Source organism: Rosa chinensis, chromosome 4, assembly GCF_002994745.2.
Source record: "Rosa chinensis cultivar Old Blush chromosome 4, RchiOBHm-V2, whole genome shotgun sequence".
In the NCBI taxonomy this organism is placed as follows: Eukaryota; Viridiplantae; Streptophyta; class Magnoliopsida; order Rosales; family Rosaceae; genus Rosa; species Rosa chinensis.
Window position 1 is genome coordinate 8,176,577 of NC_037091.1, and position 15,734 is coordinate 8,192,310.

A 15,734-nucleotide genomic window follows, 5' to 3' on the forward strand; every position below is an offset into this window, starting at 1 on the left:
GTATTAAGCAAATTCAATATATAGTGTTATTGTGTCTCTCATGTTTATTACTTTTGAAACTCTGTCTTTGAGTTTAGGACTTCCCTATGAGGGCAACTCCAACCATGGGCACCATTTGGGGGTGCTATTCTCATTTTAGCACCCCTTGTTGCACTATTCATATATGACTCAATTCTCATCTCCAACCATGAGGTGCTATATGGGGGTGCTATTTTCACTATTCTTGACTAAAATATAATATGAGTATAATTTTGATGAATATTATATTAAAAATATGTTAATTTAATTAAATAAGGTAAAAATAATAATTTAACATTTTATCATAATATTTAAAAATTATTTTTATTATTTAATGAATTTAAAAAAAGTTTTGAATTTTTTTTTTGTGTCGGCATATACGACAAAGAATCTAACTATTTAGAAGATATTTTGATGTTTTGTGTCGACATATATGCCAAACAGCCGAATTTCGATGTGATTTCAGCGCCACGTGTCAATTTCTAATTGGCTGTCCAAATTACGGTTGAATCTTTGTCCGCCACGTGTCATATCTTATCTAATGATATGAACTCAAACCGTCCATAAATATGGGGTCATTGTCATCCTCATCTCTCACAAATTCACAAACACTTCTCATATCCAAACCACACAAATCTTTCTTTCTTTTCCGTTTTGATTTTGTCAAACCATTTATGCAATGAATCGTTTGACGAAATGGTTGCAGAAAGATCAAGAAGAGGCCGTCACGAGAAGCCGTCGACGAGCCTTGATGATGTCTGCCGCTGCCTTGCAAATCCAAACTCTGGAAGATGAGGATTCACAATGGGGTGGTTCTTCAGAAGGTCGTACCTATAAGGCCAGGGATCGAGAGCTGATGGATCTTCGACTCATAGCTCAATACTTCACTGATCCGTGCAGGTATGAACCAAACATATTTCGTAGGCGATATAGAATGCAACTTTGGGTCTTTGACAGGATGATGCGCGACGTGGCTAACTACGACCCATATTTTGTTCAAACAAGAGATGCTTGTGGGAGACTAAGCTTATCCACTGAACAAAAGCTGACATGCGCCATGAGAATGCTCGCGTATGGCATCACAGCTGATTTCTGCGATGATTACCTAGATATTGCGAAGAGCACTGCCATTGAGATTTTGGAGCACTTCACAACAGCAATCTGGAATGTGTACCATGAGACTTACCTCCGCCGACCAACACCAGCGGATTTGCGACGGCTGCTGGACAAAGCTGCAGAACAGGGATTCCTGGGGATGGTGGGTAGCCTTGATTGTATGCACTGGCAGTGGAAAAATTGTCCCACCGGATGGGCAGGGCAGTATACTGGCCACAAAGGGAAACCGACAATCATCTTAAAGGCGGTGGCCTCCTACGATACTTGGATTTGGCATGCCTTCTTCGGACTTCCAGGTTCCCTGAATGATATTAACGTTCTTGGATGTTCACCATTGTTCAATGACGTATGCCTTGGTGAAACCGCTGAAGTAAACTACCAGGTATGTAATAGGCATTATCGTCAATGTTATTACCTAGTTGATGGCATATACCCTAAGTGGGGGTCATTTGTACAAGCAATCCGAAACCCGAGGACGCCGCAGACACAAGACTTCACAAGGATGCAGGAAGCATACAGAAAAGACGTGGAGAGAGCATTTGGTATTCTCCAAGCTCATTGGGCAATCATAAGAGGACCAGCTCGTGGGTGGAGTAAGGAGAACCTTCAATACATCATGATGACGTGTATTATCTTGCACAATATGATTGTTGAAGACGAGCATAATGAAGATGCAGCAGAGCCATTTGATCCGAATGATATCCCAACTAGACCCAAGAAAGCAGAGATATATGACAGACCAATAATTCCCACCGATGTTCATCGCAATCCGCATCAACTAAATCAATTCTTACGTCGTCATAGGGAGCTTAGATGTCCAGTGATGAATAAAAACCTCCAAGATGATCTAGTCGATCATCTATGGACCATGAAGCTACAGGCTAATCAGAACCACCAGTGAGGAGTATGCCTTGGTGTTTTTTTTTTTTTTTTTTGCTTTCAATAAGTGGCCATGTAGTCATGATAAGTGGTCATGGCCTACTATGTATTGTGTGGTATGCGTTTACTTTGTATTGTGTGCTTTTAATTTGTGTGGTGTGCTTTATTATGAAAATAAAGTTCAATGCTTTATTATGAAGATGATCTACTGATAAGTGGAATAATTTTTATTATCATAAATTAAAACACAAACAATTCAAGTTAATAATATGAATTACATCCAAGATGTCTCTTGAAGTGAATCATAAGTGGCCAAGCCTGTGTTGTCTCCTCCAGAGGGTGTAGGATCTTGAGATTGTTCCGGGATGCTTGAAGTTTCTGCCTCCTTATCAATTATTTGTTGTTGCTTCCTCTCCCAATAACTCCTCTTTCTTGGGGTGAAAATTGATGGATCCACCTGCATCGTGCGAGCATCCTCAGCGCGTTGCTCAATTAGTTGGCTTTCCTCAAACTGTCTTTGCCTTTGTTGGTACTCGCGCTCTGTTTGTTCATAACATTTCTGCATTTGAACTCGTAGGCCATCCGCATCCTGCTTATTGCCTTTTTTCTTAGCTAGCTTCTGAGCTTTCTGTCCTTGAGGACGTGCCTTCCTTGATGGAGTCGGCTCATCATCAGTATTGGGTGTTCCATCGTCATCCAAGTCAACATGATTAGGAACACTAAAGGGGGTGTTTTCCATTGATGGAATTTTCCCAAACTTTTCCGTATTTTTCAACTCTCTCCCACAATGCTCAAACAAAAAATCACAACCATTTGTGTCGTAGTACGTTGATTTGACATTCATGAGCTACATATAATATTAAGTAAATAAAATATTAATTAAAAAATTAGCTTAGTATAAATCGATCAATAAACTATATAAGAACATTTTACTTTTAACAACTACATGAAAAATAAAAAAAATAATTATTATTGAACATATTTCAATATAATTACCTCGTCCTCCATATTTTCGCCGCTTCTTCGTTGAAAATGTTCGACCTTGTTAAGAGCATGGCGCCACTTCATACATGCCGGACTTATTTTCTTCCAACGAGCTTGGCAACTAGAAGTTGTTCTCTCCATGCAACCTACCGGTTTGTGAGCATTGTACTCCTCCGAAACACGACTCCATAATAACTCCGACGTTTGATCTTTTCCGACAGCACCATCACCCCCAACGGTGATCCAAGCTTGGCAAAGAATAACTTCTTCATTGTGTCTCCATGAATCCCCTCTTGGAGCCATTTTTCACAAGACAAAAAAAATATATATAGATATATTTAAGAACAAGAAGATGTGTTTATGAATGGAAAATTGTAAAGGAGATGGAGTATATTTGGTGTGAGGAAATAGAAAAGAATGGGTTGGTATTTATAGAATTTTCTACAATTTACTGTTCCAACGGATATATTTTTTTCCCACAATTTTCTGGTCATTTTTTTAATTTTTTTTGGAACAAATAGGCCACAATAACCTTTCATTTAATAAGAGCCGTTGATAAATTTTTTTTCCCTCAAATCTGAGCCATCAGATTGAAAATAGATCCGTTTGAATAAAAAAAAAAATTTCAAGGCACATCAGACCGTCCTTTTTCAAAATGGAGCGATCTCAGCCGTTCGTGTTTTGACCGTTGCATCTCCCAACGGTAGGCAGCAGACAGCCCAGCATGGTGGGCCCACTGGAGCAGAAAGCATAAAATCTGACTTTTCTCTCTCCAGCGCGTCTGCGCACGTTCTCTTCCTCCCCCCTTCTTTTTTCCGCGCGTCCTTCTCCTCTTCAATCTCCAGCGCGTCTCTCTCTCTCTTGGGCTGGGTCAGGCGGGCTTGTGGTCCCAGACCACTGTTCATCGGTCTCAGTCCTGGAAAAGTCTCAATTTTGAGACTTCAAATGGCCCCAAGTCCCATTTTTATGAGACCAAACCCCTCTAAAAATCAAGGTTGGAGATGAAAAGTCTCAAACTTGATCAAATTCTGATTTTTAGTCCCAAGGTTGGAGTTGCCCTAAAGAACCTTTTTTTTCTTTGGGTCAATTCTATAAGAAAGTAGTTATTTTATTTTTCTGTCCTACTTTCCTCTATTCTCTGGTCAGAAAAAGTATTGATCTTCACACTTTTTTTGGGATTCAAAGAAATTATAGGCAAGTTATTGATGAATTGGTTACATTGTTTGACAGGCAAATGCCCATTTCAGCTTTGGACCTTTGTGTCAACATCTATCTGTAGGCTACTTGGATCGCTTCATTTCGGCCTAAGAAATACCTGTAAGTGCGGAATAAATTGCCTCAGTTCATTGTCTGTTTTATTGCATCAAAGTCCATTGATGATTGCATTTATTATTTTCTGCATAAACCAATATGCAGAATGGCAATACTTGGACTATGCAATTGTTGGCTGTGGCATGTTTCTCCCTTGCGGCCAAAATGGAGGAGATTAACGTCCCACTCTCCCTTGATTTACAGGTCAATCTTTGGTATCATTTTAATTTGATCTTTATCAAACTTTCTGATTTAGTTGTTTCGAGTCCTAAAGATTTGAGCTCTCACATAGGTGGTGAGTCAAAATATGTATTCGAGGCTAGAACTATTCAAAGAATGGAGCTACTGGTTTTGAGCACATTGAGATGGAGAATGCAAGTAGTTGCTCCCTTAATCTAAACTATTATGATTTAGTTGCTGAGACGTAAGAGTTGTTTCCCTACTAGGAAGAACACTGTCTCAACCCTAAAATGTTGCATTTGAACAGTTACCCGCAATAATTTGTGTTTATGCAGGTGCAACTCCCTAGATCTTCTGTTCAACGATTCTATTTTGGTTGAACAAAATTATGTTTTCACAACTGAGTCATCCATTCCAGTGTTAAGTAGTTGGCAGGACAGGTTTTTAGAAACCTACATCCAAACTAACTAGACTTCTCTCAAGGTCTTGGTTCTACCAAAGTTCATACTTGGTTATTCTTTAAGACAGTTGCTTTACTTTTAGAATATGGCTTTACATCTAGAAGTTATATTGTAAAATGATACCAGCTTTTATAACATGTAAAACGATATGATATTTGGTTATATTTTTCAGATTGTAGTTACTACTCAATTGCATAAAAAATTGAAGGAAAAAAAAAACACAAACTCGCAGCATTATGTGGGCGGAGTACCTAGTATATAATCATTGAGTGACTAATTAAATTTTATGCTTTGTACTCTTGTTTGAGTAAGACTCTAAAGTTATACATGACAAAGGTATATATTACTTCTATCGTTCTGTTCTGTATATTTGTATATACTACTTAGGTTTGGGAGTTTTCAGTTCGTTTCGCTTTAATAATAGGCATTATTAAAAAGAAAATGAAAGATATATAGATAATAAATATATCACTCATCGTTCAGTTAGAAATTGACACATATTGCATGTAAGACCTAAGAAGCGAAATTTGAACGTGCTTGATCATCAGCCACAACCGAAGATCACAACTTAACAAATATATAAGGAGCATTCCATAATTACTAATATGAAGTATATAATAAGGTCACATTGGAAGCATGCAGCTGAAAATGAGTTGCTGATCGAGAAGCTGATACAAGCTCTTATTAATTTCAAGCAACTAACTAGCTAGCTCATTCTTCCTGACTCCGATGAGCTCAATAATGGTTAGGTGGAGTTGGGGGCTTGTGCGGCGGCTTGTATGCTCTTGGCGGCTTCTTGTATGGAGTCGAAGGTGGGACAAACTTTCCTTCCGGCTTGTGCTTGTGCTCAGGGTTCTTCGATGGAGGGTGTCCCGGATAGTGACCAGTAGCTGGTGTTGGCTTGTGTTGAGGTGGTGGTTTGGCGACAACAGGAGGTGGCAGAGTCGGTGATGGCTTCTTATAAGGCGGTGGGCTCCTCAATTCTCTGGGAGGCACAATTGGTTTGTAATAATGGGGTGGTGGTAATTTGGTTGGAGGTTTGTTTTGTGGTGGTGTGTAAATTGGGGGTGGTGGTTTCTTAACGGGAGCTGATGGGGGCTTGTAAGTGGGGCTGGTGGGTGGCTTAGGTTGGTCATGGTATTCCGAGAGAGATGGAGTGATCAGAACTACAAATCCAAACAAGAGCAGAAGCAACTTTGAGTAACTCATGATTTCTGGAGTTGAGAGATGGTGCAAATTATAAGGGCCTCGGGCACCTATTTATAGCACGTACTCCGTCGGTAGAAGAGGTGTCGACATCTAGTTCATTTCGGTTCATACATAAAATGTCAAAGGAAAGATTTTCAAATGGTGCACCGTGCATGTGGTTGATAAATTTATTAATTAGTTGTAGTAGATCTAGAAACATATACCATGACTATTACATCGATCATGAGAATTAACAAGAAGTAATTCACTATTACACCATGAGAAATAAGATGGAGCTAAACTGTGCCATTTTCCAAACAAACCATCAACAGGAGCAAGCATGTTGCGCAATATGGCTGGCACATCATTGCCTCTTCTTCGAACATGCTGTCAGAATCAGATACAGCTCTGAAATTTTGGTAGTAAAACATCAAGAACAGTCCCTTCAACACTAGGATCATCGGAGCCATCATGAAATGTATTGATTGCCGACTCTTCACCTTCAATTACAACTTGGGTCCACTATCTTGAAACCCTAAAGTACTTATTCTCAAACTCCAAAACCAAAAAATTTCAACATATATATACAGTACTAGATCAACAGTACTAAAACTTGTAGTAGTAGATCCTATTTCTTATCTTTCACAAAGATTGTCGACTGTTTTATATTAAATTAGAGATGAGTAATTATCTTATTCTCTTAGTTTCATGTCAACTTTAAGTTAACTTTTACTTGATCAGATTATTTGTTTCCGGGTTGTGATGCGCAACTAGTGGATTAGTGCCAATAGTAGATACCAATCAGATCCAGATTATATGTTCATATATTATTGGTAAAGTTTTGACATTAATGATTTGGACATTTGACCTTTTTTTCCCATCATTTAAAGCTATTATTCCCGTTGTGTCATGTTTCTATACTCTTTCTGCTATGAATACATAAACTGGCTCTTGACAGATTTCCAAATTAGTGATTTTACTTAGCTTTCTTTGCAAAACTAATTACATATGCGCATGGAGCAGATCCTTGCGAAGATCTTGAACTAAATTGGGAAAATACAAAATCGACAACACATCTTGGTAATATTTTGTCTCCATTCCTTTTTCTTTATATGTGAAGTGTAGAGCAATGGTCATGAAAATCGTTGTTTTTCCAGGATTTGCTTTATCGTGTCTGGTTAAGTCGTCTTATGTGGTTGAAAACCCTTGTCTTGAACTGTTGAATATCTCCGTCATTCTTGACTTCCCACATAGATTTGGTGACTTTGATGTATACTTGTGGAAAAAATAGCCATATCCTAGGTTAATTGTGATTGATCATAGCTATATATCTAACCCCTTCACAACAAAAAAGACGGAAAAAAAAAGAAAGAAAGAAAGTACTAAATTGGACTTTGTTTTTGGGAAGAATAGAGGATGAAAGAAATTAAAGAGGGTCGGTGGCTTAGCTGACATTTTAATCCCAATTTTGGCGGAAAAAGGAAATAAAATTCAGCTAAAGAGCTAAAGTTGGACTCTGAATTAGTAGAAGAAAGGTACCTTTAAGCATCTCTAACAATAACAGTTATATCTTAATTTACCCCTTCTAATATATGATTTTGATGACTTGTTGAACGCGTTGTACGCGCCTGAGAGCAAGAACCAAGGTCTTCCCCCCTGTCTGGCGGTGTGCCCCTACGCCGTCGTCGGACGGGCCATTGCCTACTCCGCGTGAGTTGGGTGTGAGGCCGGGTCTCTCGATCAACGTTCTCGTTCCGATCAGTGAGATTACGGTGGATGTCAGTGAGGGAGGGGAAATTGCGGCTGCTGGCTTCTGGTTTCTCTCTTTGATGGTCTACTCGACGGATACAATCTCAGATTTGGAGGCAATCCGGCGGTGAGGCGTTCTGCGAGGCTTGGCCGGGGGCTAATCTGAGCAGCCCGATCTGGTTCGGATCTTTGGATCCCGATCTGGGTGGGCAGGTTTCCACATGGCTTCTCCATGGTGTGACAAAGATGGTTTCTCTGCAGGTTTTGGCTCTGATCTAGGGTGACAGATCGCTGACGGTGGCTTGGCGAAAGCTGCGGGGCGACCTTCTGCAAGGTCCGGAGGCGATGGCTGTAGTGGATTTGGGCCAGACCCGGCTGGCATATTGTGAGCTTCCTTTATCCTGGGTTGTTGCTTGGGCTTGGGCCCTCTTTTTGGGCCTGGTCTTGGTTAGTTATGTTACTTCTGTTTTTATTTACTACAATTATTTATTTTGGTCACGTTTTTGGCGTGAAATAAGTGTCTACACTTGTTGTGTAAGACTAATAGGGCCTTGTGCCTGTGAATGCACTCAATGTGCCTTAGTTGCTCTAGGTTGGCAATGAGTTATTTGCTTTGTCAAATGGTTGCTACAGCCTAGTGGCAGGATGAAACTAAGGGGGGTGTATTCAATTAGGAGTCTATAGGATTGTTTTGTATTTTAAGAGTCATTTAAAATCTTGTGGTATTCAATCAAGATTTTAACAAGTCCTTTAAAATCTTGAGGTATTCATTCAAGATTTTAAAAAGTCCTCTCAATTCTAATGGTATTCAAAAGCCTAATGATTTTGAAGGATTTTATTAGATACTTGATGTTGTAGGATTTTAAAATGCTTGGTATAAATACCAAACCCTATCAGAAATCCACCCTCTAGACGTGAGATTTTGACGTCTTTCATTTTTCTCTCATTCTGAAGATGAAAAAGACGCCAAAGAGAGAAGATGAACTGACCTCGACATCTGACCTCGAAGTGACCTCAACCTGTGAAACTTGGGGGAAATTATCACTTGTTGAAAAGGTATTTTTGATACACATCTTCACTGTTAATTGCAGTGGTTTTGCCATTGATTGGATTTTTGGTTGGGGTGAGTCAAGTGAATCCTTAATCTATTGTTCTTTGGCTCAGAAAACTTATTTACAACTTGTGCTTAAACCTCTTGGAAAATCCAAGATGATCTGAAGAGGTACCTAGATTGGTTGTTATGCACTGACATATAAAAGGACCATAAGAGATGTAGGAGAGGACTATATTAATTTTACTCGTTTTTACTTGTGATATTGGGCAATTTTTTGTTAACCTTAATTTATGTTTTAAACGGCTATTGCGCTTAGGAGTCAATCTGAAGAACTTCCCTAGTTCCCTACGTCAGCAGTTGTAGTCACCTTTGGTATTCCATTCCATGTTGGCATTGCAGCAGTTCTTTTGCTCTATGTGCTTTTCTGGCTGAAGGTATGCTATTTTTTTTTGTCTTTAGTGGTATGCTCAATGATCTGGGCGATCCCATTATTTAGATCTGTTCTACAAAACGGAGCATGGCAAATAAGTAACTAATACTTGATCATGTGATGAACAATAACTATAATTCAAATGTCAAAGTGATTTTATACCTTATCAGTGATATTTTATACACTTGTGAAGATTATTTTGGCCTCTAAATGCATTTTGTCAGGTATTCTTGTTTTGCTAGTTTGGGCAGATTTGTAAACCACATTGCTTGATTAGGCAGATTAGTAAATCACGTTTGTCTTTGCATATTGATTATTTGATCAAGTTAGAAAATTTATGTGGACAGATCATTCTTCTTTTGACATGGAAAGAACGTTTTTGATTTACTTAAGAATTTCATGTACCAAGTCTGCGTATTACGTGTTCGACTCTGAATATTTGGATTGATATTGATGGTTGAAATACTGATTCACTTCTTTTGGGGCTTTTTCTTTTTTAAGCTGAAACTTTTGTTTGGCTTTGTATTGGTAGGATTGGGTGAGTAAGGATCGTTGATTGGGTGATTAGGATTGGGTGGGTAAGGATCGCTGATAAGTGATGCATGGATGAATATACCAATATTTGTACAACCTCCCATTCCAATTTTCAGAAGATTTGCATCATGGACTCATAGAGTTTCAACTTGTATATTTTAGTTGTCAAAACTGTGTATAGATTGAGCATATGTGTGTTTTATTGTGCTCCACATATGCCTTTGGGATCACATGTTATTAAAGCTTAGTTGTCTTTCAATTCTACACAGTTAAGGATGCTTAGTGACAGTGACGTACTGACGTTGTTTATGCTAAATATCTAAATCATCTAATACATGTGCTGAAAAAGAAGCATGCTGCTAAAGGTTACAAAAGCATGGTGAGAGTTTTCACTTCAGTAGTAATTGATATACAATCTAGCCTCAATATAGGTTTCAACTATTATTTTTGTTGAATTATAAACTTAAGAACTTTTTTACGCTTTGACTCAGAAAAAGGTGTTTTACCTTGAAGCTTGTGAGTCTGGGAGTATGTTTGAGGGTTTGCTTCCAAAGAATACGAACATTTATGTTACTACAACAGCAAATTCAGAAGAGAGTAGTTATGCAACACATTGTCATGGTGATCCTCATGTTTCTAAAGAATTCGGTACTTGTTTGGAAGACTTGTATAGTATTTCCTGGATGGAGGAATTGGTAAGAAATAGTAGAGTTTTTGTTTATATGATGCTGTCTAACTAGTGACTTTCTAAAATTACTCTGAATTAAAAGCTAATCAGTACTCTGTTGCTTCTGTGATTTTGGTACATTCACATTGAGCAGCGACGCAAATGATTGGCGGAAAGAGACTTTTGGGGTTCAATATAAAAGGGTACAAGCAATGAAATTTTTTCACACTATTAGATGTTTTTGGAACTTAATTTGTTTATAATTTGAATGCATAATGTCCTTGAAAATGAGAATAATATGATCATGCATGGAGATACGGAGATATGAGTCACACAAAGGAGTTCCTCTACACTTACACGGGGAAACAGAACAGATGAATCTCATGTTTCTTTACACACTTTATTGATTGCATCTCTCAGTTGTTGAATTGGAGTTCTTTCCTATGCAGATATGAATCTATGAGAGTCGCTGTGGGAAGCTATCGACATATGCAGAATGAAATACACGCAAGCATATCACCAATAGTTGCAACGCCGGATCAGCCTAGAGAAAATGGTAGCAGTGTCTAATCAAGCTTGTTCTAAGAAACCCGATGTCTAATGTGAAAATGGATGTACTAAATAAAGTCATGCATGTATGCTGGTTACTTGCTTTGGGTTACTACAATGAAAATAAAAGTTATAAGTTGATAAAGATCAAATCTTTTGAAAATGTGATATTTATTGTCGATCTGCAAATCTTGCTAGTATATAAACTTATGGCCAATTATCTGCCTTGGTCAGAGTCCATTCCAGAAGATGTCCTTAAAAGAGTAGCTCTTGGTGCTGTGTATGATTACTAATCTGCTAAGCTTGCTGATATTGAATGCAATGATGTAAGTTGAAGTTTTGAGTCTTTCACTTGCAATTTAGGTATAGGTGAATGGGATGTTTCAGATAAAGTTTCTTTTTGGTTTTGTTTGAAATTAGGGAATGGATGCAAGTTTGTTAGAAGTTGAGGACAGGGATCATGTGGAAATGGTGCTTGAGTACATTGAGGATGGAGATCTCCGTCGCTGGAGCTTTACCGGATATTAGGGTGTTTAATATTGCATTTTTACTCAATGGCGCTCAAAGTTGAATTGCTTTACTAATCCATACATGTATGAATAGGTTTGGAATGTAACCTTAATATGAAGAAAACACCTGGGAACTACGCCTGGGAATTGAGATATAAGATATCGTAATATGAGTTTGTAACAAGTTAAAAAAAAAAAAATTGCTAATACAATATAGTAGAATCTGTTAAAATCCAAACAAATCTTGTTAATACAATACAGTAAAATCTATTAAAATCTATATGGAATTAAAACAATCCGTGGATTCTCGTGGAGTCTGCAGAATCCACGGATTATAAAAAATTAGACAAAATCATTTAAAATCTAGATTGAATACACCCCCCTAAGTGTTGTCAGATTTATCATCTGGCAGCAACATAGTAGGAAAGCTGTGCTAAAGCTGGCAATTATGCTACGTTGTAATCGTGTTACATATCGAGTTATCTTTCCATTATGTCACTGCTATTTCAAAGCAAATGGAGCAGCCAATAGAGCGCTCTTTACTAGTTGGTGCTTGTTATAATATAAGTATTGTGTAGAGATCCTGATATTATCTTGGGACATACTCTAGTTGCTTATTGTAATCAGAGGTTTAGGCTCAATGTCCCCCCCTTGTATTCAACAGTTTCATTAATCAAGGCTTGAGGGTAGCTGCACCAGCCCTTCTTTCAAAAAAAAAAAAAAAAAACAATAACAGTTATTTGCTTCAGCTAAAATGTCTAAAATGTTAAAGGAAAAACACATTATGTGCCTTCATCAAAGTGACTGACGGAGAGGGAATTAAGGAATTAGCGATTAACAGCCATCAATTAGCATTTAATGTCATCATTGTAATTTATATTTCTGTTGTAATTCTCTCCCTATATAAAGGGACTATGAAATGAAATGAGTAGACCAATTCCAATTCTCGATTTACTTTTACACGTTATCAGTACGCTCAGAGCAAATAGCTAAGAAAAAACCCTAGTTTTCTAGTTTCTTTCTTCTTCCTGTAAAAAAAAAAAAAAAAAAAAAAATAATATTTCTCCTCCCAGCCGCGAAGCCCACAGCCGGCCAAACCCAATCCAAACCGGCCTCATCCTTCATCCCCGCCAGCCCACACAGGGACTCCAGCCCAACCCAGTGAACTGCAACACCGCCCAGCTAACTGCTGCAGCAGCGCCTCCGCCTCTGCCTGGACATCACAGCAGCTCCTCCGCCTTGCAAGTCCGGTGTTTGCAGTCACAGCCCAACACCCCTTGAACTCTGCAACCTTGATCTGCTCTCCTCTCTCACCTTCCGATCATCTCTACCGCCAACTCCAACCACTTTCTTATCTTCCGTCGCTGGATTCAACACATGGATTGGCCAGCAGGATCCGCTAGTCTCTAGCACCGGTCCCAGCCCCACCCCAATGCCCCTGCCTAGCCCCGCGCCTTCGTTCAGACCGGCATCTGCACGAGTTTCTTTTTTCTGCAACCATCCATCTGCAAACCAGAAAAGAAGAAGAAGAGAGGAAAGAAGACACGGAAAAAAAAAAAAAACAAAAAACAAAAAACAAAAAAACAAAACAAAACGTGACCAGGCCCAAAGTAAAGAGCTGGCCCCAAAAAAAAAATACCCTGCGGCCCAGAGAAAAAAAAAACAAAGAAAAAAAAAAGAAACAAGGCCTGCGGCCCAGAATAGAAAAAACAGGCCAAAAAAAAGAAAAAAAAGGCCCCGTTGACCTAAATGGCGGTGATGCCGGCGTAGTTCCAGATGGGGTTCTTGCTCAGCTTCTTGGAGTTGTGGTCACTGGAGATCTCGGAAATGGAGATCTCTAGGGGGAGGACTTGGGGGTCGATGGTGAGGGAGACGAAGTCGCTGAGGCTGTCGACGGGGCATCCAATGAAGTCAAAGCCGAGGCCAAGGTTGGCGACGGTGGCCGGGGCAATGCTCATTGTTCCCGGACGTGCCAAGTTGACTAGTAGTGGTGGAATTTCAGGGAATCGAAGTTTGGAAGTTACCTCATGTCACCGGTGGGCTCGAAGGTTGTCGACTAATGTGAGAGAAGCAATTTTGGGTGGTACCCGACAGATCAAAGAGAGGAGTTGCCAAGATTGTTGACTTGTGGCAGCGGAATTAAACTCACGGGCTAGTGTGCGTGAAGAGGCAGATGCGAGAGAGAAGAGTCCGGGTGCAGAAAGAGGATTCGGGGTGTCCAAATCAACTTCCCTAGGTCTTTGATACGTCGAATTCGCCCAAATCGACACCGTCTGCGCAGCCCTCGAATCCATGGCTCTGCAAATGGGTCTCTGTTCTTTAACCTTGCAGCTAGAAAAAGGAACCCAACTTGGGCTCGTACATGGAGAAGAAAGAGAGAAGATGGTCGTGGTTTTGGAGAAGAGAGAGAGAGAGAGAGAGAGAGAGAGAGGAAGAAAAAAAAAATCTGACCTTAGGGTATTTTAGGATGTATAAAAAGTTGTGAGATGAAATAGTATTAAAAAAATGAAAGGGTGTGCCATTTGCAATTAGGGGTGTGCAAATTTCACCCCCCTTTTTATATTGGTTGATATAGCTCATACCCACGAGAATAAGAGAGTTAATGAATCGAAAAGGGAAGTTGCAAATGACTGGTTATGAGCATATTAGTTTCAAATGATATTTAGGATTTAGGGTTGACTTAGTAGATCAAGACACAAACGACAACGAAAATAGATGACATTTTGACCGTTTCCATTTCTTCTTATTATGATAACATCTAGCGATCGATTTTGATAAATTCTATTTCCTCCACCTTGTTGCTTTTTTTGCGCACAACAATTGAATAAGTTAAACCATATTAGTAGGCATATAAGGATTTTGTGCGTTGCAAAAATTCAGAACTAGAAATCAATAAATTTGACATTATCTATCTATTTACAGTGTATTAATAGGCACTATGTAAAAAAAAAATTAACTTGATCTGGCGTCATTTTGACATCAAATAAAGCGGTCAACCCTTTATACACTTATACTTTCCCAAGGGGGCTAAACTACTAGGAAATAAACTTTTTGAAATTTTTACATTGGTTGATATACCTCATACTCACAAGAGTAGAAGAGCTTACATATCAAAAAAAGAAGTTGTGAATCACAGGTTATGAGCATATTAGTTTCATGTGGTATCTAGGGTTTAGGATTGACCTAATAAATCAAGACCCAAACGATGACGAAAATAGCTGAAATTTTGACCATATTTATTTCTTCTTATCATGATAACGTCTAATGGTTGATTTTGATAAATTGTATTTCCTCCACCTTTTCGATTTTATTTTTATATACAACTAATAAACAAGTTAGACCATAGGGTTAAATACTAGTTAGTACCCTGTGGTTTAGGTCCAAAATCAATTCAGTTCTTGGACTTCTAATTTCATTAAAAACACCCCTGCACTTTCAGTTTTGATCTAATAGGTCCAATTCATTAATATTATATTATGGGTTCAAGTTATAGTTGGATTATTTGTTGAAAAACTATTTATTTTTAATAGTAGGACTCACTCCTAAATTGACTATGCAGACCACCTCGACACCACATCATAAAACATAGGCCATATATGAGCCACATTAACAAGTTAAATAACTCAATTGTCGGAAAACTAATAAATTAGACCTAATAGATCAAAATTGAAAGTGCAGGGGTGTTTTTGATGAAATTAGAAGTTCAGAACTGAATTGATTTTGGACCTGAACCAGATGATAGTAATTTGTATTTAGCCCTAGACCATATTAGTAGGCATATAAGGAATTTGTGCCATCCAAAAATTCAGAACTAAAAATCAATAAATTTGACATTAACCGTCTATTTTATAGTGTATTAGTACGTACTATGTAAAAAAATTAACTTGATATGTCATCATTTTGACATCAAACAAAGCGGCCAACCCTTTATACACTTATCCTTTCCTAAGGGAAGCTTAATCACTAGGAGATAAATTTTCTAAAATTTTTATATTGGTTGATATAGCTCATACCCGTGAGAGTAGGAGAGCTGATAGATTGAAAAAAGACATTGCAAATGACCGGTTATGAGCATATTAATTTCATGTATGTGGTACTTAGGGTT

General features: G+C 38.5%; 2 protein-coding genes across 2 annotated transcripts; one reads left to right on the plus strand and one right to left on the minus strand.

Annotated features, from left to right (window-relative positions):
- The first annotated feature begins 772 nt into the window (after positions 1-772).
- Positions 773-2,035, plus strand: LOC112198728 (protein ALP1-like). Its single transcript, XM_024339849.1, has one exon. The coding sequence runs from the start codon at positions 773-775 to the stop codon at positions 2,033-2,035; it is 1,263 nt and encodes a 420-aa protein (XP_024195617.1).
- A 3,649-nt stretch (positions 2,036-5,684) lies between these two features.
- On the minus strand, positions 5,685-6,158 carry LOC112198729 (proline-rich 33 kDa extensin-related protein-like). The gene has a single exon (XM_024339850.1). The coding sequence runs from the start codon at positions 6,156-6,158 to the stop codon at positions 5,685-5,687; it is 474 nt and encodes a 157-aa protein (XP_024195618.1).
- Positions 6,159-15,734: the final 9,576 nt, after the last annotated feature.